The sequence below is a fragment of the Halichoerus grypus genome, chromosome 5 (assembly GCF_964656455.1).
Source record: "Halichoerus grypus chromosome 5, mHalGry1.hap1.1, whole genome shotgun sequence".
NCBI classification, from domain to species: domain Eukaryota; kingdom Metazoa; phylum Chordata; class Mammalia; order Carnivora; family Phocidae; genus Halichoerus; species Halichoerus grypus.
In genome coordinates this window covers 97,704,023-97,731,667 of record NC_135716.1, presented here as the reverse complement: position 1 = coordinate 97,731,667, position 27,645 = coordinate 97,704,023, and the positions used below count along the sequence as shown (strand labels likewise).

The 27,645-nt window shown below is 42.8% G+C and overlaps 3 protein-coding genes and 1 non-coding gene across 7 annotated transcripts in view; 3 read left to right on the top strand and 1 right to left on the bottom strand.

Annotated features, from left to right (window-relative positions):
* Positions 1–26: 26 nt before the first annotated feature.
* Positions 27–5,273, top strand: TMEM167B (transmembrane protein 167B). The gene is made up of 3 exons (XM_036109832.2): positions 27–183; positions 2,135–2,266; positions 2,808–5,273. Exons 1-3 carry the CDS (start codon positions 174–176, stop codon positions 2,888–2,890), a joined length of 225 nt encoding a protein of 74 aa, XP_035965725.1. The 5' UTR covers positions 27–173; the 3' UTR covers positions 2,891–5,273.
* Positions 5,274–6,494: 1,221 nt separating this feature from the next.
* On the top strand, positions 6,495–6,900 carry LOC118546920 (small Cajal body-specific RNA 2). The gene has a single exon (XR_004922837.1).
* A 1,540-nt stretch (positions 6,901–8,440) lies between these two features.
* On the bottom strand, positions 8,441–18,639 carry CFAP276 (cilia and flagella associated protein 276). The gene is made up of 5 exons (XM_036109829.2): positions 18,462–18,639; positions 10,100–10,216; positions 9,507–9,622; positions 9,022–9,152; positions 8,441–8,589 (listed from the first exon to the last, which is right to left on the bottom strand). The coding sequence occupies exons 1-5, from the start codon at positions 18,540–18,542 to the stop codon at positions 8,519–8,521; spliced, it is 516 nt and encodes a 171-aa protein (XP_035965722.1). The 5' UTR covers positions 18,543–18,639; the 3' UTR covers positions 8,441–8,518.
* Positions 18,640–18,747: 108 nt separating this feature from the next.
* Positions 18,748–27,645, top strand: part of ELAPOR1 (endosome-lysosome associated apoptosis and autophagy regulator 1) — a 64,197-nt gene continuing 55,299 nt past the window's right edge. For 2 of the 4 annotated variants that reach the window (XM_036109813.2, XM_036109811.2), the window contains exons 1-2: positions 18,748–19,467; positions 19,689–19,897. In XM_036109813.2, coding sequence (XP_035965706.1) covers positions 19,745–19,897 — 153 coding nt within the window. In that variant the 5' untranslated portion in view covers positions 18,748–19,467; positions 19,689–19,744. Of the gene's footprint in view, positions 19,468–19,644; positions 19,898–27,645 lie in introns of those variants that run through there. The other 2 variants (XM_078072643.1, XM_078072642.1) reach the window with 2 other exon arrangements.

Here is a 27,645-nt window from a genome sequence, read left to right as displayed (position 1 = left end):
TCCTGATTGCATTCGGCGCTCGCCTCTCTGCCCTTGCGCCTGCGTACTACCCCTCCTACCCGTCGCTGCGGCCCCGATCGGGAAGTGTCAACAAGGAGCTGGGTTCCCCAGTCTTCGCCGCTACCACTCACAGCTGATCCCGGAACCCCTAGCCAGGCCCGGGCCCAGCCGCCATGACGAACGGTGAGAGCCAATGCCCAGAGTGGAGAGTGGGAGTAAAGGACGAGGGGAAACGTGGCGGGCGGGACCGGGACTGACGTGGCCATTCTCCCCGCCCCCTCCCAGCCCAGTCCCACCGTGGCTTCTCAGTACCCATAACTCTTGTCCCCCAGACCCTTCCGCGGTTCCCCCGTCCCGTGACCATTTAGAAATACTAGTGCCTCTCGTCTCCACACCCCGAGTCCTCAGTCCCTAGCCTGTGCTTTCTCTTCCCCCTTCCTAGAAGTTCGTTTTAGCCCTTGCAAGACTCCTAGGCAGGCCAGTCCCAGTTGGACTATTGCTTTAGGACCAAGGGAAAGAGAGGATCCTCCTCTCAGCCCCCTACGTTCTCGTACTTTCGGACTGTAGTCTCATTGGGAGGACCAAGAAATCACAGAGAGTGTCAAGCCTAACACTTTCCTGGAGGCGAATGTAGACCCTTAAACAAAGTTCTCCTTGTTTTTGAAAAAATGCCGGTAAGCTTTCTCTTGTTTGATTATAAAGTCCTGCCTGAGTGATCCCATCTGGAGACCCTGGCTAGTGTTGCAAGGGTTGGATTTAGACACTGCCTCTTCTAAACGATGTGGCAGTTGAAACCCTGTTTATCCGACCTAATTTTCCAGACGTCTTCGGACACTTTATAGACATGATTTCCTAATTCCAGGGAAGTGCAGGAAGCAGGACTTTTATGGTCTTTAGAGTCAGCTTTATAGGAAAGAAGAGAAGGCCTCCTAGTATGATTTGAGGGGCACAGGAAAGCATTTCTCAAGAGTACCTTCTCCATAAGCCTAGCAGTGGAGACTCAGATTTCACCTCTTTGTGAATTTTGGCATTGTCTGCAAGAACTTATGAAAGTAAAAGAATAATACATTAAATAATACATTAAAGCATCATTCATCATAAGAATTTAGTGTATATGTTAATTTACTGGGCCCTTTCTCATATGACACCTGGCTGTGAGATAAAACTATCTGGAGAGAGGGAGATAGAGTGGTCCAACACTGGCAGATACTGATTATGTAAAATACCCTTTTGGAGCTTCCTGGGCAAGTCACAGGTCTGAGGTTACTAGGCACAGTACCAGAAGGGACATCTCTGGGAGGAAGAAATCATCTGAACCAGGAAATAAGAGAGCAATCTGATACATAATAATCACTGAGTAAATTTTAGTTATCTTCCCTCCTTTTATGGTCTGAAATTTTTTTTTTTTTTTTGCAGTTAGGTGCTGCATTGTGCTTACATGTACAAGAAATAGCTTGTTTTACATATGTAAGAAATAGAACTAATTGTTCAAAGCTTTTTTCCACAATTGTTCTATGTCGACACCTGATACTTTTTTTTTTTTTACAAGAATCTAGTTATTTTAGCAGAAATTTGGTTTGTAAGGAGAGTATCATGCATGAGGTATAAGATAAGCATAGGAAAACTGTAGTTTATGAATTCTAATCCTTGCGATTTCCATTAAGCTTTACTTTTGCCTTAACGTATTTTTCAACAAATGCAGATCTGAGAGACTTGGCTAACCATCTGGCTCTCCTTTAGCACATGAGTGATTGATAATAGGAACATGGGTACTTTCCTCAGCTCAGGCTCCAAGGATTCTTACGCCTCTCTCAAACTGTTACCAACACTGGCCATTCCTGGGAGATTGATTCCACTAAAGTGATGCACTCTTCTCAGGACTTGTAGCTCTTGAAAGGGGAGGAGAGGGTGCAGTGAAATCTTTATGAGGGGATTGTCTATAAGCAATTTGGGAAACAATGAAGTAACTTTGTTAGTCCCAGGATTTTGGCTCCCTGTTGTCAAGGGTTGGCATTGCTGGTTGATTTTATCACCTGGATATTATATCACTCTGTTCTCCTTAGAGTTCCAAATGGGATCACAAGCTAAATTAGTACCAAAGGTGTGTGTGTGTTTGTTTTTCTTTCTGTAACAGTATACTCCTTGGATGGGATTCTGGTGTTTGGTTTGCTCTTTGTTTGCACCTGTGCTTACTTCAAGAAAGTACCTCGTCTCAAAACCTGGCTGCTCTCAGAGAAGAAGGGAGTTTGGGGTGTGTTTTACAAAGGTATGATCATCTCTGGACAGGGAGAGGAGATGGCCATCTCTGGACAGTGGGGTGCTACAAAGTGTAGCGGGTGGGACAGGCTGGCATTGCATTTGGTTCCATTTTTACATAATCATTTATTTTAGCATCAAGGTAATTTTAATATTCTCCATGGAGTAAAAGTATCTAAATTAAAGCCATTTAGACTGGACTAGAACTGTTGGAATAGTTTCCCAATGAAAAGTTTTTCTGAATTTCTGGAAAGAATATATTGGAGTCTCTTTTTAAGTTTCATTAACTCAGATGCTTTTTTTTTACTTTTTATTAAGGGTAAGTCCTACCTACCTAAATCTTTTTTCAAAATAGAGCAAAATACAAACAGTATATTCACCTAGAACCTAGAGCTTAAGGATAGTATTTAAATGTATCCCCGGGTGGGTTCCTGAGAACCTTGATAGATCTCTTTGTCGTGACTAGAGATTTCAAAATACCACCTTGAAAGTGAGGACTTAAATGAAGGGCAGGGTGTGATTTCTTTTCTCTTTTTACTTTTGTCTGCCAGCCGCTGTGATTGGAACCAGGCTGCATGCTGCTGTGGCAATCGCCTGTGTTGTAATGGCCTTTTACGTCCTGTTTGTAAAATGAATTCCAAAGCATCCGTCTCATCAGCTGCCAACCAAGAGGATGAGGGTGAAGAAACTGTCCGGGGCCTGGGCCCAGCATAAGAGAGCTCAGCTAAAATCATCAAAGTCCCCAAGATGACACCACAGCATCTACCCCTGCCGTATGTGGGGAAAATTCCTCATGGTTACAAACATTATTTATGCTTCAGGGGACTCCAGAAGGCCAACTTCCTTTGCTCTGTGTGTGAATCAGTCCTCAGCAGAGAGCATATAATGTCCAGATAAATTAATACCCCACGGTGATAAGATTACATACCTCCTACATAAAAACCTGTCACCTCTTCTGTTCTTCAGCCCATCATCAGGATCTCTTCAAACTGAGGCTCATTAGGGAACAACATAAGCTGTATTCACACCTCTTGGAAGGAGAGAGAATTTTCAAGTCTTGACTTTTTTTTTTTTCACTGTTTGATTTGGATTTGGCAAGTTGGTGGGGGCGGGGGTGAGTGGGTGGGGTGGAGAAGGGAGGAACAGGAGTTATACAACGCCAAGGAAATTTTTTGGCTTTGGAAATTTCTCTTTCATATACCCATGTGGGGACATAAGAGAGAGGCATGGTCCTCACTGCAAACAGAGGACAGATGAAATAGCTGTGCTGTGTGCTGGTAGCTCAAGAGTTTGCCAAGAAAACCTGGGTCTACGTAAGATTTGGGAATTAACTGTCCATGATGAGACCAGAAGCAGTAACTTAGGTAAGGAAAAATGTTCTGTTCACCAGTATCCCCCAAAGGAGACTTCATCCCATCAAATGGTATATGGGAAATGAATCCATTGTTGCAATTTTCCTAAAGCCTTTTTATATACTCTAAATTACTGAGTGCTAAATAGTGTTACTCAGTCTTAAATGCCACCACTAGGGGAAAGAGAAAGTATTGAAGAAATAATTTTTAATATATTTGCAGTTAGGGTAAAAGAAATCTAGTATATAATTCATACACTAGTAAAGTCAACTAGTATAAGAATTTATTGTTATGTTAGATGGACGTTTTGTCATGTTATCCAAGACACAACCTTATTCTGTGTTTGAGTCTGGATTTTTATGGCAATTTTTAATTGATCACTTGTTTTTCTTGGGCAACTCTTAGTTTTCCGCATATTGCAGTACTCTAGCTATCTCTTGGAAATTCTTTGTCTTATAAGAACATGATAAATTCAAATGAGTGAGAGAAGTTGCTGATATTCATGGTCATGTTTGGAAAATTCACAGAATCCACAAATAAAATGAGGGTGTTTTCTAAAGTAAAGGAAAACAGATGTTTGCAATGGAGATTACTGGGCTTTTCTATGGATATGGTAATTCTTACACAAATCATTTTAGATGACTCAGCATTTGAAGGGAAGAATTCTTCATTTAAAAAGAGAGAGTGTTGGCCTAAAATTATTGTAAAGAGCAGGCATCAACATAGGAACAAATTGAATTGTCCGTTACAGTAAAACTTGATGGTGGGCAAGTTAGTTGTGGTTGACCCCTGTGTGGCAGGAAATTGTCTTTTGTCTTTTCCCCAAAGAAAAGCTGCTAGGAAGTTTAGGTTCTGATATAGACAGTTTAGTGCTTTGAGGGTTTCTAAAGGTGTAAAAAGTCCTCAAGTAAACACTACATGTCTAATCATCTCAGAGTTGTGGCTTTTTTGTCTCTTCAAGAATTGGCCTGCAGGGTAAATTTCAATGATTTATGTGTTTTCCATTGTCACTTCTGAGGATCTTTCACACAAGGGAAAGGACATTTATTGGAACAGAAAGGAAGAGTTACACCTTGTAGGTGTGTTTGGGACCTGTTGACCAGCAGGAATGTTATTCCCTGGAAATAGAGGTTCAGCATGTTTTGCACTTGTTACTTTGTAGCTTTAATGACTTGTTTTCCAGTAGGGCTAATGTCTCTAAGCTTGGTGAGGAGAGCTGCTTCACTTCACAGTTCTAGTTGTTCAAACCAATTTTTACAGCCTCCCGGGTGAGTCATCTTGACCTAAATTGTTATATTTTGAGATGTTTTCCTACGAGAATGTACCAAAAAGTGCAAAGAATGAAGGTAATTTACAGCAAGAAACAAATACACAGCTTATTTCATTTCTTGCCTTTATGTAAGCAGATAAGCAGAAGGCTGTTTAACTCATTACTTTGGTTGATGTGTCATATGTTTTTCAACTGAAAATGGTAGGAAGTTGTTCCTCTGAGGGAGTTTTTTAGGGGTGGAGGAAGGGGGATAGCAGTATTGCCTCAGATTCAAACTGGCATCACCATAAACCCTGAATGCCAGGGTGGAATGAAGTCAGCCTTTTATAGTTTAATACAGTTTTTTATTCACCATTGTCTGCACAAATCCTTGAAAATAAAATTTCTTTCCCTACCATTTTTGTCCACTTATTTGTCACATGATCAATTCATTGAACTTTGTTCAATACTTCCCTTGGTTCTACCCAAGTATACCTTTTTAGTTTACATTGGTGAATATCATTATTCTTGTTGACCCCTTATGATGGTCACCAAATATATGATAGTTCAGAATTTATGAAGGTGTAGTTTTCTCCTTTGAGGGAGCTGATACATGTATCAGTTTATATATATAAGCATGTATATACCAATAAGTTTTGAGGTATGTTAAGTAAGGCAGATAACACTCAATACATTTTATCTACCACTGCTATTAAAATACAAATATTATCTGCCATTACCAGCCATAAACTTCTTTATTCAAATGAGGTTATCAGGTTAACCAGCCATGCACCTAGAAAATCCTTCAGCCAATGGGATTCTGGCACATAAATGGATAGTTTCCCCCTATTTGTTTATTTCAAGTGTATGGTGGAACTGGCAGTTACAAATTGTAAATTCACAAAGTTCTTCTGATTTACCCACACATACACCTTTTTCATTGAAGAAGGAGAAAGAAGAAACTGAGACATTAAAATCGTGTTCCCTGATGTGAAAGGAGCTAGTTCTCATTATATAATCACTACTTTTTTTTCACTACTCATTGGGGAGTTTGAAAGTTGAAAGTAAGTGAAGGTTCAGCAATATGACTGCCATAGCATCAAGTTCTGGGTAGCCAGGGGGCTCTTGTAAATGACAGGGATATGCCTTCCTACCTCTATTCATTTCACAGTTATCCTGACTACCAAGACGTTGGTTTTAAATAATCTATTCTCACCTTTCCCTTTGGTAAAATGATGGTTTCCGTCTCCCCTGGGGGAAGGAGCTCCTGGGGAAGCTGATATTGGTTAATGACCAGGATTTGCCTTCTCCATGGGAAAGCAGGCAGTCACCTATAAATCTCCTAAGGCTGAATCATCTTATATTCAGAAGTTGGGCCAAAAACTCGGGTCAAAGATCAAAGGAAAACTACAGATACGGATATAAATATGTCCCTGCACAAAGATCATTAAGACAAGCACGATTTAGTATTGCGCAAATTTGTTCAGCTTTTCTCCGGCACCTGGGTTCCCCTCCGAGCCACGCGGGGGCAGCAAAGCGCACGCCGGACGAGAGCCTGTGCTCAGTGGTTCTTCCCAGAATCCTCCGAGGCAGAGGAGGGGGCGGAGGAATTTAAAAGAGGGTGCGGACGTCCGCTTCCTTCCCGGTGGGAGAGCGGCCTGGGGCGAGGGTGATTTGTGTTGTGCGATGCTGCGTGGAAGCGCGTGTGGGCTGAGTGAGTGGACGCGCGAATGTGTGAGTGTGCGCATGGGGCGTGCAAGGCGAGTGCGTGTGCCCGTCCCTGAGCCCCTCCCCCCGCCTACACCTTGATCTTATTTGATCGGGTTGTGACCCTAGCCCCGCCGGGCCGACCCGAGATGAAAAGTTACCCTCCTGCGAAGCCCCTTCATCGGGGCGCTGTGCAGCGAGGCCCCTTGGGCGGCGGTAACGCCGCGGTCCCGGAGCCGGTCTTACGGGGCCCGGCGCTCAGAAGTGATGAATTGATCAGATAGACGAGGCCGGGCTTGTCCCGGGCCAATGATTATCGAGGCGATTCTGATCTGAGCCCGGCCCCGGGGCGCGGCTAAGCGTTAACAGTTGGCGGCGGGCCCCGGCGTTGGGGGGCGAAGGCGGGGGTGAAGGAGCCGTCGCCCGAACCGCGGGAGCCGGAAGGGCACGGAAGCCTTGTTTGCTGCTGCAGTGTTTTTTCCTTAGTCTCTTCCCTTTTTTCGTTTAGGCCCGACGTGTGATGGCCCTTTGTGTGGTACTAACACTGGTGCCCCCCTGTACAGCGTCTGCTGCTAAAGGTTATACATGTATATATATATATATGCGTTATATATATATATATCTTTCTCCATAAGAGAACTTGCAGAGCTTATAAGAGTTAAGATTCCAGGGACCCGCCCCAGATTTACTGAATTAGAATTATTAGGGCAGTCTATGAGTCTATTTTTAAAAGCATCGGTGTATATGGGTCACGGTAATAAATTTTTTAATATTTAGTATCAACCTGCATGAGATGATTAGCCAGAGAGTCACCCCTCTCTGTCACTTTCAGCCATTCTAAATAATGAGAACTGAAATTTGATATTGCCACTTGGCAGCAGATATTATCTGAATAGGTTGGAGTATCTCTGTGGAAGAGGGACTGCGATAGTTTGATGGAATTTAAGGACCCTGTACCTGAGTAACAGGAAGAAACTCTTTCATCTCTGAATTATTCAACAATGCATATGCTGTCCAAACTTAGAAATGGGAATTTACCCTGCAATATTATGAAAGATCTGCAATTTCTTGCCCAATCTAACAGCAGGTTCCCCTGAGTGACTTATAATTTTAGAAACCACATTAATGCATGTTTTTAGGTACCTTCAAGCCCAAGCACCAGGTTGTTGAACCACATTTATAAGAATCAAGAGCTGTATTTCACAGCACAAACTGACAAAAAGGAATGGACTCCCAGGCAAGAAGATAGAATAAGAGAATGAACAGTGGCAAGGAGCCAGGTCCAGGAAGATGGAACCCTTATGGAAAAGTAAAGCCCAGCAGATGACTAAAACCGGAAGGTCTGAAATATGTTAAGTGTGACCTCAGCATAAACGTTAACGCTACATAGAGTTACCAGAATTATGGTGTGGTAAGCTCATTAAGAGAATGAGCTATGTCCACTCTTGTTTCCCCAACACTTAGCTCAGTGGCTGACATAACAAGTTTGCAAGAAATGTTGAATGGATATTTCTATGTTTGGAATGAGTCCAGTTTACACAATATGAATACCTGTCCCCTGCCAAACACAGTACTGTTTATTGTTCTGTTTTGTTTTTTTAAGTAGGCTCCACACCCAGCCCAATGTGGGGCCTAAAGTCGACCCGAGACCTAAGACCTGAGCTGAGACCAAGAGTCAGATAGTTAACCAACTGAGCCACAAAGGTGCCCCATGTGCTGTTTTGTTCTAAATCCTTAGCTTTTCAGCAAGATGACTTTACAAATTGCAAATATGTCCAGCAGGACTAGTTTCTAGAAGTTGGAAAACTTCCCTCCCACATTTTAAGAGCAGTCAAGTGGCAACTCTTAGTCCATGGGTAACACACTTGAGGCTTCATCCAGCACAATTCTATTTAATGGAGGTGGGCAGCAGGATGTTCCATTATGATTAATTTAGTCCAGGGACCTGTCAACATTAGGTAGAGAAGAAGCCACCATCATTCTTTCGGGAGTAGCCTCCATTGGTGGCTGCAGTGTGAGGGGACACTGTGGAGAAAAGAGAATGGGGTAGGCTGTGAATTTCAAATCCTTTGCCTTTTCTGGGAACCTGTAATCATCCATACATTTCTGGGTATTGTGGAGGTTCTTGTATTGCTGGGGAAACTGGCCTATAGAGAGGACTGATGGGAGATAGCTATAGGTCTTTCACTCCCAGGTTTCTGCCCTTTGCTAGACATTTTGTCTGCTAGACCTAAGCTGAGTTAAAAGCTCTGAAAAATGAGTGAATTCATTTCCTAGCTTTAGGCAGTATGTCCTCTGGTATTCTGATAATGTGCCCACTTAGTCACTGTTATTCCAAGACCTTCAGTTATCCCTGAAGTTCCCTAATGACCAATCACCTCAACTCCCTGATTCCTAGGTCAATTTAAAAAAAACTCTTGTACCACCCATCTGCCCATCCAGTCTTCTAACCCTTACCTATGGATCCCTGGATGCTGTGGATAGACTCCTTCTTAGGGTTGATCCAGTGTCTGATGTTAGCTCGGGAAGTGGTGGAAGGTGGCGGAGGAGGGGGTAAAAGTTCTCCAGGGAATTGGGTCTTGATGATTCTAGAAGATGGTATGGGGAAGAACAGGGAGAGTGAAATCAATCAGAAGAAGAAAGGAGAGGAGGGCAAGATAGTTGCATGCAGCCTCAGAAATAATGCAGCCAAAGGCCCTTTTTACCCTCTGGGAATTAACTGAAGATTTTGTTTATACAGATCACGATGCTGGAGGATCTCTGTTTGTTTTAGTTAATAAAAATACAGAAATTGCATTATAGATACAGATGTAAAAAGCACAGAAATGTGTATACAAATGAGTTCCTGTTGATTATCTTTGTTATTTCCCAGGTGACACTTTACCTTACATGACTGGATAGCATTGTCTTTAGGGTGGAGAGGCTCTGCCTCCACCACTTACCCATGGGTATCCTGGATGGTCTCCTGGTGTAAGAGTATCTCACTTTTGTTCTTGAATGTCCCTGTGTGGTGGTTGTACAAGGCTGCTAAGCAGAAATCCAGGTCATCCTTTGGTATCTACGGAGGAAGTCAGTCCCCCCAGGGTTAACTTGCCACCTTTACCCAAACTCTAGTCATGTTCTGTTGGGCTCTACTTTTTCCCCAAAAGGGGACTAAACCCCTTTTGGGCCTGTACTCCTTAAATACCAAAGACATTTTAACTCTTGTCAGTATAATGAGGGGTGAGCTCTCACAGGAGATACGGAAATCATACTGTTCTTCACTTGGGCTTAATGGGCCTTACCTCATTTATGGTTATAATCAGAAGAGTGAAAAGTCTGGTGAGAAAATGATTTGCTCCAGATAGTCAACTGGAGCAAAACAAGCCTTCTGACTCCCCAGAGCCCAGATAAATTGGTGTTAGGTTTTAGATTTGGTAGGACCTTGGGCTGGGGACAAAATAAAGATGCTGATGCCATGAAGGACAGACTACCCTTCAAAAAAGATAAGAGTTTTAAGCAGATTAAAGAGAAATAGCATTTCAATGCTAGGTACCTCAGGATCAAAAAAATAAACATCCCGCCTCATGGAGGTGATTGTGGGAGTTGAGCTGAGCCGACTCCAGGGTTGCTGTTGCTGAGCAAGGTGAGCTGGGTTCTTATATGGCAGTTTCTGCAAAAGAGAAACCACACGCAGGACCTGGTTACAGGAGGCCTTGCTGATGTGATAGCTTTAGCGACATCCATCTCCTTATTCAGTTCTATTTTAACTGAACCTCAGAGGGATATCTTCAAAGGGAAGAACCATATGAAGCAAGACTCCCAGGCTTTTGATGCTCCTAAGTTTTCAATCTTAGAACTGACAGAAGTAGGCCAGGAATACAGGAAAAGGGGTGGAGTGGGATGGGGTGAAGAATGCAGAGAAGAAAGAAAGATGATGAGTTCAGGTTTAGACGTACTGAATTTGAAGAAAAGGTAAATTGTCTAAATGCAGTCAACAGTTGGAAAATGGGAAGTGTGCAACTTGGAGGATAGCTCAGAACAAGTAATAGAGGTCTGGAGGTCATCCACTTGAAGTAGTGGCTGACGTCTACAAAAAGGAGTGTGGCCAAAAGGGCTCATGATTGCACAATATTATAATGGGGAGGGGGGAGGAAAGAGAAAGGACACTAAGGTAGTCAAGAGAAGACTCAGGAGAGTGCAGTGTCTAAGCAGGAAGAGAAGAAGATTGCAGTAAGCAGGGAAGGGTCATTGTGACTGCAGAAGTGTCAAAGAAAAAGTACACTGGACAGTCACTTAGACACTTAGTACACTTAGACAGTCTTCTAAATGGAACCCCATCAGCATGAACGTGAAAAGGACCTAACTGATTTTGTCATTTAATGTAAAATGCCATATTGTTCACGGTATTCCAGTACCTAGCACCACGACTTAACACATGGTGTTCAAAAATGAAATACTGTTTGAATAATGACTGAATTCCAGTGAGTACAGCTTCAACCTAGTAGAAATCGAATTCAACCTATCCAGTGTTGGAACCCCCCTCCCCACTATACATGGCAGTGCTGTGTAACTCAGGTCAGTTAGACATTAATTGAATAGTACGTACCAGACAGTGGGCTATCACCAAAAAAGATGACAAATGAAACAAGAAAACTACAAATATATGATGCAAGCATAGGCAGCTCTCCTCCCATTCCTTAAAGTCTACATAAGCCTCATCATGTCCTCATTCAGCAGAAGGATGAGACTGTCTTTCATTGAGAAAGTCAAGACTGTCAACCATGAATACCATCCTCACATCCAATGTCCTTCCATCTCAAAGAAAGGGATGTACCCTTTACTCAAGGATAACCCTTGTGAATGGAAAAAGATACTCCATTCAAATGGAAGCAAAAAAAAAAAGCCAGGTAGCAACGCTTATATTAAACAAAATAAACTTTAAAACAAAGACTGTAGCAAGAGTCAAATAAGGGCTCTACATAGTGATAGAGGCGTCAATCCAACAAGAGGATATCATAATTGTGAATATCTATGTACCCAAAGTAGGAGGACCTAAATACATAAAGCAAATATTTTTTATTACTATGTTATGTTAATCACCATACATTACATCATTAGTTTTTGATGTAGTGTTCCATGACTGTGTATAACACCCAGTGCTCCATGCAGAACGTGCCCTCCTTAATACCCATCACCAGGCTAACCCATCCCCCCACCCCCTCCCCTCTAGAACCCTCAGTTTCTTTCTCAGAGTCCCTCGTCTCTCATGGTTCGTCTCCCCCTCCGATTTCCCCCCCTTCATTCTTCCCCTCCTGCTATCTTCTTCTTCTTTTGTTTTTTTAACATATAATGTATTATTTGTTTCAGAGGTACAGGTCTGTGATTCAACAGTCTTACACAATTCACAGCGCTCACCATAGCACATACCCTCCCCAATGTCTATCACCGAGGCAAAGCAAATATTAATAGACATAAAGGAAGAAACTGACAGTAATACACCAATACTAGGGGACTTTAACACCCACTTACATCAATGGATAAACCATCCAGGGTACCTGGGTGGCTCAGTCATTAAGCGTCTGACTTCGGCTCAGGTCATGATCCCAGGGTCCTGGGATTGAGCCCCGCATCAGGCTCCCTGCTCTGCGGGAAGCCTGCTTCTCCCTTTCCCACTCCCCCTGTTTGTGTTCCCTCTTTCACTATATCTCTCTCTGTCACATAAATAAATAAAATCTTAAAAAACAAAACAAAACAAAACCATCAAGACAAAACTAACAAGGAAATGATGGCTTTGAATGACACATTAGGTCAGATGGACCCAACATATACACACACACACACACACACACACACACACACACACAACATTCCATCCAAAGCACTAGATTACACATTCTTTTCAAGAGCACATGGAGCATTCTCCAGGACAGATCACATGTCAGGCCACAAAACAAGTCTCAATAAATTTAAGAAGACTGAAATCACATCAAGCAACTTTTCCAACCACAATGGTATGAAACTAGAATCAATTAGGGGAAAAAAACCCTGGAAAACACAAACACACGAGGCTAAACAACATGCTACTAAGCAACCAATGGGTCAACTAAGAAATCAGAGGAAATAAAAAAATAGAGAAAATGAAAATGAAAACACAACTGTCTGTCCAAAGTCTTTGAGAGTTGTGGGACACCTGGGTGGCTCAGTCAGTTAAGCGTCTGCCTTTGACTCAGGTCATGATCCCAGGGTCCTGGGATCGACTCCTGCATTGGGCAGGAAGCCTGCTTCTCCCTCTGCCTGTTGCTCCCCCTTCTTGTGCTCTGTCTCTCTCTCTCTTTCTGACAAATAAGTAAAATCTTTAAAAAAAAAAAGTCTTTGAGAGTTGTAAGAGGGAATTTTATAGCAATACAGGCCTACCTCAAGAAACAAGAAAAATCTCAATCTAATCTTATACCTAAAGAAACTAGGAAAAAAGAACAAAGCCTACCAAAGAACCAACAAAATTAGTAGAAGGAAGGAAATAATAAAGATCTGAGCAGAAATAAATGAGAGACTAAAACACACATACAGATCAAGGAAACCAAATGAAACCAAGAGCTGGTTCTTGGAAAACAAAAAATTGATAAACCTTTAGCCAGACCCATCAGGAAAAAAAAGAGAGAGAGAGAGCAAAGACTTAAATAAAATCAGAAATGAAGGAGGAGAAATAATAACCAACATCACAGAAATACAAAGAATTATAACAAAATACTATGAAAATTTATATTCCAACAAATTGGATAATCTAGAAAAATGGATAAATTCCTGGAAACATAGAATCTTCCAAAACTAAATCAAGAAGAAATAGAAAATTTGAACAGACCAATTACTAGTAACAAAATTGAAATGGTAATAAAAAACTTCCAACTAACAAAAGTGCAGGACCAGATAGCTTCACAAGTGAATTCTACCAAACATTTAAAGAAGAGTTAATACCTATTCTTTTCAAACTATTCCAAAAAATAGAAGAGGAAGGAAAACTTCCAAATTAATTTTACAAGGCCAGCATTACCCTGATACTAAAATCAGACAGACACTATGAATGAAAGAAAACTACAAGCCAATATCCCTGATGAACAACAGATGTAAAAATCTTCAACAAAATATTAGTACATCAAATTAAATAATACATTGAAGGATCATTCACTATGATCAAGTGGGATTTATTCCAGCAATGCAAGGGTGGGTCAGTATTCACAAATCAATGTGATACATCACATTAACAAGAGGAATGATAAAAACCATATGATCATCTCAATAGATGCAGAAAAAGCATTTGACAAAATACAACATCTGTTTATTATAAAAAAAATCTCAACAAGTGGTTTACAGGGAACGTATCTCAAGACAATAAAGGTAAATATGAGAACCCACAGCTAACATCAATTTCAATGGTGAAAAACTGAAAGATTTTCTTCTAAGTTCAGGAACAAAACAAGGATGTCTACGATCACCACTTTTATTCAACATAGTACTAGAAGTCTTAGCTACAGCAATCAGACAAGAAAAAGGAATAAAGGCATACAAATTGGGAAGGAAGAAGTAAAACTCTCACTATTTGCACATGACATGATACTATATATAGAAAATCCTATAGACTACCAAAAAACTATTAGAACTAATAAATGAATTCCCTAAAGTTGCAGAATACAAAATTAATATAAAGAAATCTGTTGTGTTTCTATATATCAATAACAAAATAGCAGATAGACAAGTTGAAAACAATTGCATTTACAATTGCACCAAAAATAATAAAATATCTAGGAATAAATTGAACCAAGGCAGTGAAAGACCTATTCTCTGAAAATTATAAGACACTGATGAAAGAAATTGAAGACAGCACAAATGGAAAGATATATCATGCTCATGGATTGAAAGAATTAATATTGTTAAAATGTCCATACTACCCAAAGCAATCTACAGATTCAGTGCAATCCCCAACAAAATACCAATAGCATTTTTCACAGGACTAGAAAAAATAATCCTAAAATTTATGGAACCACAAAAGACTTTGAATATCAAAGCAACCTTGAGAAAGAAAAAAGCTGGAGGTACCACAATCCCGGATTCCAAGATACAGTACAAAGCTATAGTAATCAAAACAATATAGTACTTGGGGCATCTGGCTGGCTTGGTTGGGAGAGCATGCAACTCTTGATTTTGGGGTCATGAGTTCGAGCCCTATGTTGGGTGTAGAGATTGCTAAAACAAATACATAAACTGAAAAAAAAAAAACCCAATATAGTACTGGCACAAAATTAGACACATAGATCAGTGGAACAGGATAAAGAGCCCAGAAATAAACCCATGCTTATATGGTCAATTTATCTATGAAAAAGGACACAAGAATATACAATGGGGAAAAGACAGTTTCTTTGATAAATGGTGCTGGGAAAACTGGGCAGCTTCATGCAAAACAATGAAATTGGGTCACTTTCTTACACCATACACAAATACAAAATGAAAATGGGTTAAAGACCTAAATGTGAGAACTGAAACCATAAAGTTCCTAAAAGAAAACATAGGCAATAATTTCTTAGACATTAGCCTTATCAACATATTTATGGATGTATCTCCTCAGGGAAGGGAAACAAAAGCAAAAATAAACTATTGGGAATACACCAAAATAAAAAGTTTTTGCACAAAGGAAGCCATCAACAAAATGAAAATATAACCTACTGAATGGGAGAAGATACTTTCAAATGATATATCTGATAAGGAATTAATATCCAAAATATATAAAGAACTTATAAAACACAACACCAAAAAAACCAATCTGATTAAAAAATGCATAGACATTTTTCCAAAGAGGACATAGAAATGGCCAACAGACACATGAAAAGATGCTCAACATCACTGATCATGAGGGAAATGCAAACCAAAACAACAATGAGGTATCACCTCACACCCATCAGAATGGCTAGTATCAAAAAGACAAGAAGTAACAAGTACTGGGAGGACGTGGAGAAAAGGGAGCGTGTAAATTGGTACAGCCATGGGGGAAAACAGTATAGAGGCTCCTGAAAAAATGAAAAATAGAAATGCCATACAATCCAGTAATTCCACTACTAGGTATTTACCCAAAGAAAATGAAAACACTAATTCAAGAAGATATATGCATTATATTTACTGCAGGATTATTTACAATAGCCAAGATATGGAAGCAACAAAAGCACCCATTGATAGATGAATGGATGAAGAAAATGTGATATCTATATATACCTATGTATTGCTTCATTCTTTATCCGTTCATTTATCTATCTATCTATCTATCTATCTATCTATCCACAATGGAATATTACTCAGCCATAAAAAAGAAAAATCTTGCCATTTTCGACCACATGGATGGAGCTAGAGGGTATTTGCTAAGTGAAATAAGTCAGACAAAGAGAGACCAATACCATATTATTTCACTTATATGTGGAACCTTGAAAAACAAAATGAAACAAACAAAAGCAGAAACAGACCCATAAATGCAGAAAACAAACTAATGGTTGCCAGAAGGAAGGTGGGTGGAGAGATGGGTGAAATAGGTGAAGAAATTAAGAGATACAAATTTCCAATTATAAAATAAATTAGTCACAGGCATGAAAAGTGCAGCATCGGGAAGAGAGCCAATACTATTGTCATAACGTATGGTGACAGCTGTTGACTACACTTACTGTGGTGAACACTGAGTATAGGATTGTCAAATCGCTATGCTGTACACCTGAAATGAATAGAACACTGCATGTCAACTACACTTCAAAAGCACTAATAAAAAGAATAACCTTTCTTCCCTGAACCTAGCCTTTCCCTGTGTTTCAGAGACAGACACCATCCTGGCATCCATCCCCTATACCCAGCTTCTCTCTCATTCCTTTATGACTGTCTCACTACCACTCTATCACCTTCCCTGCAGAACTAGACTTCTTCAAGAGTCAGCATTTACTATCTTCATTTCCTCCCCCTTTCCGTCCCCTCTTTAGCCACTGCAGTCTGGCCTCTTTCTCAAGCAAGCACTGAAACTTCTCTTGCTGGTGACCAATGATCTTTATTTAAGCTAGGTTAGGTGGATCTTTTCCAGACCCGATCTTACTTGATCTCTGCATTTTCTGGCACCATGATTCTGATTCTCTCAAATGTTCTCTCCATGCTCTGTGGGTCCAGCTCCTCCTGGTTTTCCTCCTGCCTCTAGCTGTTACTGCTCAGCTCCCTTGTCAGCTCTACTTTCTCCCTCTGCCCCTTAGACAGTGCATTCTCCAGGGGTTTCGTTTCTGTTTTTCGTATTCTCATTCACTGGATGAGCTTATTCCTTCCTATGGCTTCGACCACCACATGGATACTGCGGCTTCCAGATATACATCTTCAACCTAGAACTCTCAACCATGTTGCCTGCTACTCATCTCCACTTAAATGTCCCCCAGGCACCACAAAAGCAACATCTACATAACTGATCTGAACATCTTTCTCCCAAACCTGCTTCCCCCTGGATGCCTCCATTCAGTAAATGGTATCAATCAAGCCCTCGGAAACCTAGGAGCTATCCTAGACTTGTCCCTTCTCTTGGGCCCATATCCAGCCACAAAGTTTCATCAGTCCTGCCCTTGGCAACTTTTTCACATCTACACCTCATTGCCATCCCCTGCTTTAGATCCATTATTTCTCCTGGAGATTGCTGCCCTCTGAGGCTCCTGCCTCCTTGCTGATTCCTCTTGTCCCCACTCCCGTTCTATCCAATCTACTGCCATTGTGCTTTCTAAGACACCCATTGATTGTGTCACTCTAGTGCTTAAAATCCTGACATGATCCCCCAGCATCTCCAGGATGGAATCCTAGCTCACTAGCATGGTGTACACAGCACACCCAGCCCAACAAGGTGACTCCAGCTTCTGCCCTCTCCCCTCCTCCATCTCACATTGATGCTCCAGCCATTCTGGACTCTTTGGCCCCAAACAGGCCACTCTTTCTCTCCTTTCCATGTATGTGCACCTGCTGCCGCCGTGCCTTGAATGTCTGGCTCTTGTTTCCTTCTTTCTAACTCACATTCCACCTCCTCCCTCGCCTGGCCCAGCTAACTCATATTCGGATGTGAAAACTCACCTGCTCTGGGAAGCTTTCCTTTAAGCTCCCAGTTCTCCTGACACACGATGTATATAACTCTGTCACAACACATGTGCTATTGTGCGAGCATTTTTGCTGCTACTGTTGTCAGCTTTTCTACTAGAGTTTCTCTAAAGCAGGAGCCATATCTAACTCCTCTCTACATCCTCAGTGTTGAGCAGAGTGCCCAGCATATAGTAAATGATAAATGTTGAATAAACAAAAGGAAGCTCTTTGATTCTTTTATCAAGCCACAATTACTATTGAATTCACCTTATTTTGCACCATTTCAAGCATCCCAAATACTTCTGCCAGAAAAAAAAAGATCATCTAAATTCCTCAAATCGCTGACACACATACAAAAACACATTCCAGCATTAACCAAAAGACAGAGGTGGTGTGAGGGCAGATGTATAAAGCATGATCAGGTGGCTTCCAGACCATTCTCTCCCATTCCATATCTCATATCTTTTCAGAGAACAGATTTCCAAACAGGGCAAAGGGTGGCTTGGTGGGACCTGGGCCTGATTAATCCACATTATACCAAGCATCGCTTTGTGCCGCGAGAGCCCCTTGTTCCTCTGGGCTAGAGATCAACTTCCCTCTCCTCAAAAGCATCTCTGAAACGTTAGCAGATCTGAATATGGAGCCAAGGAGGCAGCCAGAAAACAAACTTCTCCGGTACCTGACTCAGTGTCCTCACCAGAGTGCTTTAAGTTACCATCTCTGCCCATCACGCCAACAGAAAGAAGAGTGCCATCGACCTTGCTGGGAATCTACGCAAGAAAGCACAGTACCTTGGAAGCCCGGAGTTTTCCCAGGAAGGTATCATCGTTATCCAACGTAGGGTGCTGGAAGGGGTCTCGGGTGAAAGGCATGGTAAAATGCGGAGTGAGCCGCTGGTGTGAGGGATGGGAAGCCCGCGCAGCCGCACACAACGCACGCGGAGGATCCCGGATCCCAATTGTTTGGAACGCCCAGTTTCGGTTGCCCGGCAACTCTCCCGCCATCTGTGACTGAGGTGGATTCCCTTCGAGAAGGGCGCCACCTGGCGGTCCAGCGCGGGAGACCCCTCGGAAGGAAGCTCCGGGGAACGCAGAGGGGAAAGCGCCATCGAGCGTACCAGGGAGCCCTGCATTTGCACTTGGGAGCCTTAGTTGATAAACGTCGGCCTCCCGGCGTGCAAGACTTCTGCAAAAGACTTCAACTGAGTAAAGAAGTCCTAAAAGACGGCCCAGGAATTTCCTTCTCCCTCGCATCTAACGAAAGAATTTTTCAAAGCAACGAGAGAATGAGGATGTTAAGAGACGGAAGAGCCCAGGTGTCGTGCTTGGAAAATTGCAGGCTAACGCAAACCCTCCTTGCCTAAACTCGGTTTAACTATGCCAGTCTTAAGGCTTCGCATAGAGCCGTTTGTAAAGGCACGGGTGGATTTGGCGGGATGGAAGTAAGATCTCCAGAAGCGGCTGTTGCAGTAGGTAACATCTACCGGGGCCACTCTTCCAGGCTGTAACTTCTGGAGGTGAGACGGCGTCTCAATCTTCCTTCTATCGCTGCACACAAAGGAGGTGCTAAATAAGTATTGCCGAACGCCACGCCTGCAAAATTAGAGATGCTCATAAATGGCCCATGACCCGAAAGAGCAATGGAAAACGTGAATTTGGTGGCGTTGGCTTGGAGGATGTTTCTACTGCGTTCTTTACACGACCCCTGTGCCCGCCTGTTGGGCCGGTTGCAGACCCCGGGCGCGCGCACTTCCACGCGGCGCGCGCCAGCGGCTGCGGCTGCCATGGCGACCGGCAGGTAAGCGGCAGAGGAGCGCGTGGTCCCTGACCCACCCGCGCGGAGGGAAAGAGGAGGCGGTTGCCAAGGCGACGTGGGTAGGAGGAGAAGAGGAAGGAGAAGGAGGGAGGAGGAAGGATGGGCGGCCTTGGCGTAGCCGCAGGGAGGTGACTGAAGCGAGCCCAGCCCCTTGCATCCTCCCCCTGTGAACCTCCCTCCCCTTTTTTTCCGCCTTCTGCCAGCAGTAGCCGCGGCCGCAGCACCTGAGCCGCTGCTGGCGCTCGCTCAGGACGACGCTATGGCTGAGCCGGGGCGCAGCCTCCATCCCTCTGCCCGAGGCAGGGGACGAACTGAGCGGCGCACACTCCGGCTTCTGCGGCTGCTGCTCTGGGTTGGGACCGCCTTCCAGGTGACCCAGGGAGCGGGACCGGAGCTTCACGCCTGCAAAGAGGTACTGTCTTCCCCGGCCCGACCCCACTTTGGTCAGAGAAATCTTGGATCCTGGCGGAGATCTTGGGAACCCAGGCACAGACAGTTTCAGAGGCCACGGAGTTTAGGTTTCTTCGGGGATGAGGCGTTGGGGGGGGGGCGGGAAGAGGAGCAGACTGGCGTCATGGGGAGGCCAGCGCACTGGAGGACTCACGAAACAGATCATCCTCACAGCCTGGGCTGCTGAGCTCAGAGGGGAAGGTCCCAGCTCCAAGGAGCCCAGGAGGGACCTGGGTCCCGGGGCTCGGGAATGAAGGAAGAGGACATGGGTTGTCTTCCTGCTGCAATGAAATTACCTTAAAAGTAGCTGAAAACAAAAGATTATGTACAGAGGGGCAAATCAGAAAGCGAGAGGGGAAAACGGGGTAAGAAAGGAGTTAGGAAGGCCAGAGGAAAGTAGGGGAGCAAAGTGGGAATCCTTGTGGTTTTATCATGGTTTCAAAAAAAGAGTGTGAAGGTGGGAGATATGCCAGGGGGACTGAAGGAACGCATCACCTCTCTCTCCCCCTCCTTGTTAAACATCCAGTTACCTTGCCGGCTGCTAAGTGCTTTGCCTCCCCCAGTGCGCTTTGTTTAGTGTACCTGACAGCCCACAACCCCTCTGACCAGACTTTGAGTCTGTAATATCTCGCTTTCCGCCAGTCTCTACTTTCCTTCTCTGGACTTCTGCTGACGTATGTCATGAGTCTTTTTCAAGGTGTTTCGAAAAGGTTGCCAACACAATTCACACAATAGGTAGTGAATGTCTTCCAAATGAAAATTCTTTGAGCATTCTTTTTGGAGGGAGACACAAAGGTATTAAGGAGTAACAAAACTCAGTAGTTTCTATAGTGTTGAAATAACATTATTTGGTTGTTCTCTGGTAACCTTTTTTAACCATATGGCGGAGGCAGCAACAAAATACAAGAACTGCATTGGGGAAGGTAAAATAATAAGAGTTGTTCTGTTATCTCTGTGAGATGTGAAAGATTTCATAATACACCAAGAGTCTAGCCCTGTAAAAAGGATCTCCAGTGTCATACTGGGCTAGGGTTTTGAGAGATTGAAATACTTTTTGTAAGTTGTCAGTGTTCACTGATTGGTAACAACAACCCCCTCTCACAAGGAACTATGTTATTATGAAGGTGCTCTATCCATTAGACTGTCTACAACATAACAGATCATGAAGAAGTGAAGGGTGAGGGGAAAGAGAGATAATTTTTTACTTCATTCATGAATATGACACAAGTGATCCCAGTCAGTGGCACTTTTGATAACTTTTTATCAGTTCCAATGATGACCTGCCCTGGACCGTCTACATTTCCACTCAGCCACTTTATGAACGGGTTTTTTTTTTTAAGATTTTATTTATTTATTTGAGAGAGAGTGCACACACACAAGAGCAGGTGGAGGGGCAGTGGGAGAGAGAGAAGCAGACTCCCTGCTGAGCAGGGAGCCCGCCATGGGCTCAATCCCAGGACCCTGAGATCATGACCTGAGCCAAAAGCAGATGCTTAACCAACTGAGCTACACAGGCGCTCCTTTATGACCTGTTTTAAAGATGGCTAGGAAGGGGATGATCTTTTCAGTGACTGCGGCTTACTGGCCTTGGTGGTGTGTGGCCTAACCAACTGAGATACCTAGTTCAAGCAAGCGCCCTTGCCTAAGAATCCAACATGGGAGTCTCCTGAGTGGAAGGTAAGAATCTTACAGTTCCACTACTGCTTCTTGGTGAGATCTTGTCAACTCTGGAAAATGTGAGACATTTAAGAAATTAAACATTTGTATCATCTTGGTTTGGAGGGAAGGAAGAGTACTGATGCTTGAGAACTCTAACTTGGGCACAAATTTTGCGTTTAGTCCTTTTTAAATGGCTGACATTTGCCTAAGCAAAAGGTCTTACTGCAGAGCATGAGCTTAGGGCAGTGGAAATCTGTGCAACTCAACATAACAGGGTTCTAGTCCCTGCCTGTTATTTACCACACAGTTTTTGGATCTGCACAATGGGTGTTTCAATAACATCTACCTAAAAAGGATCGCTTTGAGTATTGAAAGAGAAAATTAAAACACACACACACACACACGCACACACACACACACACAAAAACACAAAAGCAAACACAAATTAGTTACCTAACCCCCTTTCTTGTTCAGCTTCCTTACCATTAGATCCATACCCCATGCCAGAGTCAAAGTGGCTTAGGAGTCATGCTCATTGGCCACAGGCATCAGCAAGTCCTGTTTAGACTCTCCTTGAGCAAACAGTGGCTGCTGGACACCCTTGACTCCAAATAATAAGGAAAAGAATAAACCCATTGTTACAATAGTCTTCATTTGGCAGTATGAACCGACTCAACAAGTTTGGGGGCTTCCAACCCTAAATGGTGAAAAATCAATTCAGGGTAGACTAACCCTTCTCTATTCTTAATCTTCATATGAATTTCTTGTGAGTCCATGTTGGGTATTATTGGCAGGGACTCTCATCAGGTCAATCTGATTTGACAACAATGCTGTTCCAGCCTTGTTTCTGAAATCTGAGGTACTCCTCTGGATCTAATCAGGAAAAAAAAAAAAAGTTTTAACATGAGGCCTAAGCTGAGGTGGCAGAGAACGGGGAGTTCTAGATTGCTAAACCTGTGCTGGGGTGTGGCGTGCCTTTGCTTTCACAATTTTATAATAATCAAGGTCACCAGTGGAACTAAGCATCCTGTATGGTATTTGTTTTCATGAATCATTTCTTTAGCCTTGTGCTAGCCTGGGCCAGAGGCTGACTGAGAGCCAAAGGAGCATTTCCTATAGCACAATGAATATACATCAAATGAGAGAGGAGCAGAAAACCTTCTTTAACAGATCTGCCTTGTCCTGAGGCTCCACAGCTAATTGCCCCCAAAGGGACTTCCCAGTCTATACTGAAAAGTCCATAGGGCTCGGGAATCTGGCATACATGGATTGTAATAAAATGGGATGAGTGAGTGATGACTGCCGCTTAGTAAGGATGCTACTTCGAACAAGTTAATTGGCTTCCTGCAGCCTCAGGTGCCTGATCTGTAAAATGGGGATGGTAATACTCATTATTATTCTTACTCTTACAAGGCTGTTGTGAGGATTAAATTAAGTGAGATAACACATGCAAAGTGCCTACCCTTGACATGTTACAGGTGTTTAAGAAATGCTGGTAGGCAGAAAAAGTAAGTACACAAATAAGGATATATAAATGATAACACAGAGTTAACATATGGTAAGCAATGCAGAAATGGCAATACAGAATTGAATAGGAGAGGAAGAAAACATATTTGAACAGTTGGCGCTTGACCTAGTTCTGGAATAATCAGTAGGACTGCAATGGGCAGAGATGGATTAGATGGGGGGGGGGGAGCCTGCAGAAAGTTCCACAAGGAAAATGCAAGGGATCCTGGGAATTGCAAGTAGACCCGGCAGCTGAAATGTGAAGCAGGTGTGAGTACAATAGGAGATAAGGTTGGAATGTGGAGTAGGTGTGGGGGATAATAGAAATCAAGGCTGGAAATTTAGAAATCCGAAGTGGAGAATCCCTAAAGGATTTCCGGCAGAGATAGCGGCCTGCTCAGAGTGGATTAGCATGAATGAAAAAGTAAACATGGTTGAGGAAGGCTGGAAGGTGAGAGAGGGAGAGGAGATGGGGTCAAGGAGACCAGTCAAGGAGGAGGCTTGCAGAGGGACTGTACTGGCTGGTGGCAGTGGGACACATGGAGAGGTGTAGATATGAAAAATACGCTGAAGGTAGAGGTAAGAGGGTTTGGCAACTGACTTTAAGTGTAGGGTGAAGGAGAGGGGCAAGCCAAGAGTTTTGGTCAGGGTTTTTGAGTGGGTGTGGGAGATGCAGAAAGAATAGCTTTAGGAGCAGAGTGATGGCCTTTCACAGTTCTGGGATCAGCCCCTCTACCAGGAGGGAGAAAGTCCTGAGATCCCGGCATGATACTTTACAGCATGATCATAGCTTCGGGGCTTTTATGTTTCCTCCTGTACTTGCTTCTAACTCATTATTCAAGGTTTGAACTCCACAGGGAAATGAGTAGATCTAGAAAACATTCAGGACCCCTGAGCTTTCATGAAATATTTCACCAAAAGTCTAAGATTTAAAGCGACTGCTGGGGGGCACCTGGGAGGCTCAGTCGGTTGAGCTTCCGGCTCTTGGTTTCCGCTCGGTCATGATCTCAGGGTTGTGGGATTGAGCCCCTGCATCTGGATCCACACTCAGCGGGGAGTCTGCTTGAGATTCTCTCCCTCACCCTTTGCCCCTCCCCCTGCTCTCTCGCGCTAAAATAAATAAATACATCTTTAAAAAAATTAAAAAACAAAGTGACTTGGGGCACCTGGCTGCTCAGTCAGAGGAGCGTGCGATTCTTGATCTTGGGGTCGTGAGTTTGAGCCCCACATTGGGTGTAAAGCTTACTTAAATAAAAATTTAAAAACTTAAAAAAAAAAAAGATTTGAAGTGACTCCTTTGGTTGGGAATCACCAAGGTTGGATGTTTAAAACATCCTGCCATATTTGGTGAAGAGGGGAAATTGAAAGTCTCTTTTTGTCATGAAGTACTCTTTTTTTTTTTTTAAGATTATTTATTTATTTGAGAAAGAGAGAGAGAACAAGTGGGGGGAGGGGCAGAAGGAGAGGGAGAAGCAGACTCCCCGCTGAGCAGGGAGCCCACCTGGGGCCTCTATCCCAGGACCCTGGGATCATGACCTCAGCCGAAGGCAGATGCTTAACCAACTGAGCCACCCAGGCATCTCTCACTAAGTACTCTTGTAGGGTTACAAGATGTACTGGTTTTGGTTGATATAAGAGGGGGCTAAGGAGTAATAGATTTTTGAGATCTGAAGACATTTGGGAAGTCATTTTGTCTATTCTCCTGTCTCAAGGTTGGAGTATACTAAAACTGAACCAGACTGATCATTATCTACCTTACCTTATTTTATTTTTTAAAAGATTTTATTTATTTATTTGAGAGAGAGTGAGAGAGAGAGAGAGTGGGGGCGTGGGGCAGAAGGAGAGGGGGAGAATCTCAAGCAGACTCCACGCTGAGTGCGGAACCTAGCGTGGGGCTCAATCTCACAATTCTGAGATCATGACCTGAGCCGAAATCATGAGTCAGTTGCTCAACTGACTAAGCTACTCAAGTGCCCCAATCTGCCTTACTTTAAAAGAAAAACTTTAAGGGCACCTGGGTGACTCAGTCAGTTGGGTGTCTGACTTTGGCTCAGGTCATGATCTTGGGGTTGTGGGAATTGAGGCCATGTCAGGCTCTGTGCTCAGTGGGGAGTCTGCTTCTCTCTTTCTCTGTCTGCCCCCCCCCCCCCGCTTGCGCTCTCACTTGCTCTTTCTCTCTCAAATAAATAAATAAAAATCTTAAAAAAAAGAAAGAAAAACTTCAAAAATTGTAAAGATGACACATTTCGTTTGCAGAAAACTTGAGAAAAAATAGATGAATAATAATAAGAGAATAAAAATCACCTATACTCCTAGCATTCAAACTATCAATTTTAGGCATGTATTTGTGAGAGGGAGGCAGAGTAGTGGTACAGAGTGTGGGGTCTGGATGTACTGGGTGGGATGGGTTCAATTTCCAGCTTCTTCACTCGGTGATGGCATGACCTTGGGGAAGTTATTTAATCTCCTCACGCCTCAACTTCTTCATCATTGTGATGGGAATATTAATAAAGTCCACTTAATTGATTACTATATTATGACAGTTAAGTGAGTTAATACATGTAAAGTGCTTAGAATAGTTCCTGGTGCATAGTAAGTACTCAATAAATGTTAGCTGTTCCAGATTTTTTTTTTTTAAAGATTTTATTTATTTATTTGAGAGCGAGAGAAAGAGAGAGAGCACATGGGGGGGGGAGGGTCAGAGGGAGAAGCAGACTCCCCGTTGAGCAGGGAGCCCGATGTGGGACTCGATCCAGGGACTCCAGGATCATGACCTGAGCCGAAGGCAGTCGCTTAACCAACTGAGCCACCCAGGTGCCCCTGTTCCAGATTTTTAGTGGAACTATAATTATCATGGTCTTATAGTAGTAAAAAATTAGTAAGAATTTAACAGGGGTAAAAGTGTTGGAAAGGAAAAAAGAGTAGATGTGAAAGATATTCTGAGAACAAAGCTGGTAAAATTTGGCAAAGAGAGGGAAAGAGAGCATAGCCATTAAGGGTCTGGAGTTGTACTATCTGGATACGGTAGCCACAAGCCCCATGTGGCTACCAAGCAATAAAAATGCAGCTAGTACAGCTGAGGAAATGGATTTTTTTAAAAAGATTTTATTTATTTATTTGAGAGAGAAAGAGAACACAGAGGGAGAAGCAGACTCCCCGACGAGCAGGGAGCCCGATGCGGGGCTGGATCCCAGGACCCTGAGATCACTACCTGAGCTTAAAGGCAGATGCTTAACGGACTGAGCCACCAGGTGCCCCAAGGAAATGGATTTTTAATTTTATTTAATTTTAATTAAAAGTTAAAGTTAAAATGCACACTCAACTCAGTCGTTGAAAAATTGTTAGCTTGTTTGGAACTACTTGGGTATGTGCCTCTACTTTCTTTCTTTCTTTTTTTTTTTTTTAGATTTATTTATTTTGGAGAGAGAGGGTGCAAGTGGGGGGAGGGGCAGAGGGAGAGGGAGAGAGGCAGATTCCCCGTTGAGAGTGGAGCTCTCCGGGCTTATTCTCACCACCCTGAGATCACAGCCTGAGCTGAAATCCAGAGTCCCTTGCTTAACCCACTGAGCCACCCAGGCGTCCCCATCTACTTTCTTAACCAGAAATTTTATGAAATCTAAATAGAGACCAAGTATTTTTGATGAAAATTTAGCATCTGAATTGAGCGATGCGGTAAAGTGTAACACACATACTGGATTTGGAAGACTCAGTACAGAAAAATGAATGCAAAATATCTCAATAATATTGCATGCTGAAGGCATATTGAAATGTATTGTTAAAATTAATTTCACCTGAAAAATTTGATTTCACCTGTGTCTCTATACTTTTTCAAATGTGCCTCCTGGTAATTTTAAAATCTTGTATGTGGCTCGCATTATGTTTCTATGGGCCGGTGTTGGCTTGGTGATGACGGCTGTTCAAGTTTGTCACCTGTGGTTTAATCCGAGCAACCATTTCAACTGCATTGTCTTGGGCAGGATGCTCATCCGTCTTTGTCTCAGTTTTTTCATTTGGAAAATGGGGATCATCTAGTTTGTATCTTTTATGGATTGGTGGGAGGGTTAAGCAAAATAATGCTTCCGGTGCTTTGCAAAATGCAGTGTAGAGTCAGTGCTTAATAAATGTTGTGCTTGTTACTGTTTTATGATCTGCTTTCTGAAAACTTAGGAATGGGACTGAACTCTAGATTACCTTATTCCCTTTTAGCCTATTGAAAACTATTTTTAAATAGCTTTATTATTTTTGTAACAATGGTACATTCTTATTCTAGAATATCAGGAAGTATAGAATGCGAACAAGGATGCAAAACTTACCCAATATTTCATAACTGGCTAAAATCACTATAAACACTGTTGCATATTTCCAGACTTCTTTCTATACTTAAGGACTTTCTATACTTCTACACATAAATGTATAGCTATAAATATACAATTCTCCATAAATGGGATCATATCACACATGCTGTGTCATAACCTATTTTTTTCATGCAATAATTTGCAAGAGACACCTCTGCTAATAAATATAGGTCTAACTTCATCATTTTTA

Coding starts and splice junctions, on each gene's coding strand:
- CFAP276 (XM_036109829.2), bottom strand. CDS start 18,542: ATGCCTTTCACCCGAGACCCCTTCCAGCACCCTACGTTGGATAACGAT. Junction 10,217..18,461: donor GAAAACTCCGGGCTTCCAAG/GTACTGTGCTTT, acceptor TCTCTTTTGCAG/AAACTGCCATATAAGAACCC. Junction 9,153..9,506: donor ACCATCCAGGATACCCATGG/GTAAGTGGTGGA, acceptor ACCATCTTCTAG/AATCATCAAGACCCAATTCC.
- TMEM167B (XM_036109832.2), top strand. Junction 2,267..2,807: donor TTGGGGTGTGTTTTACAAAG/GTATGATCATCT, acceptor TTTGTCTGCCAG/CCGCTGTGATTGGAACCAGG.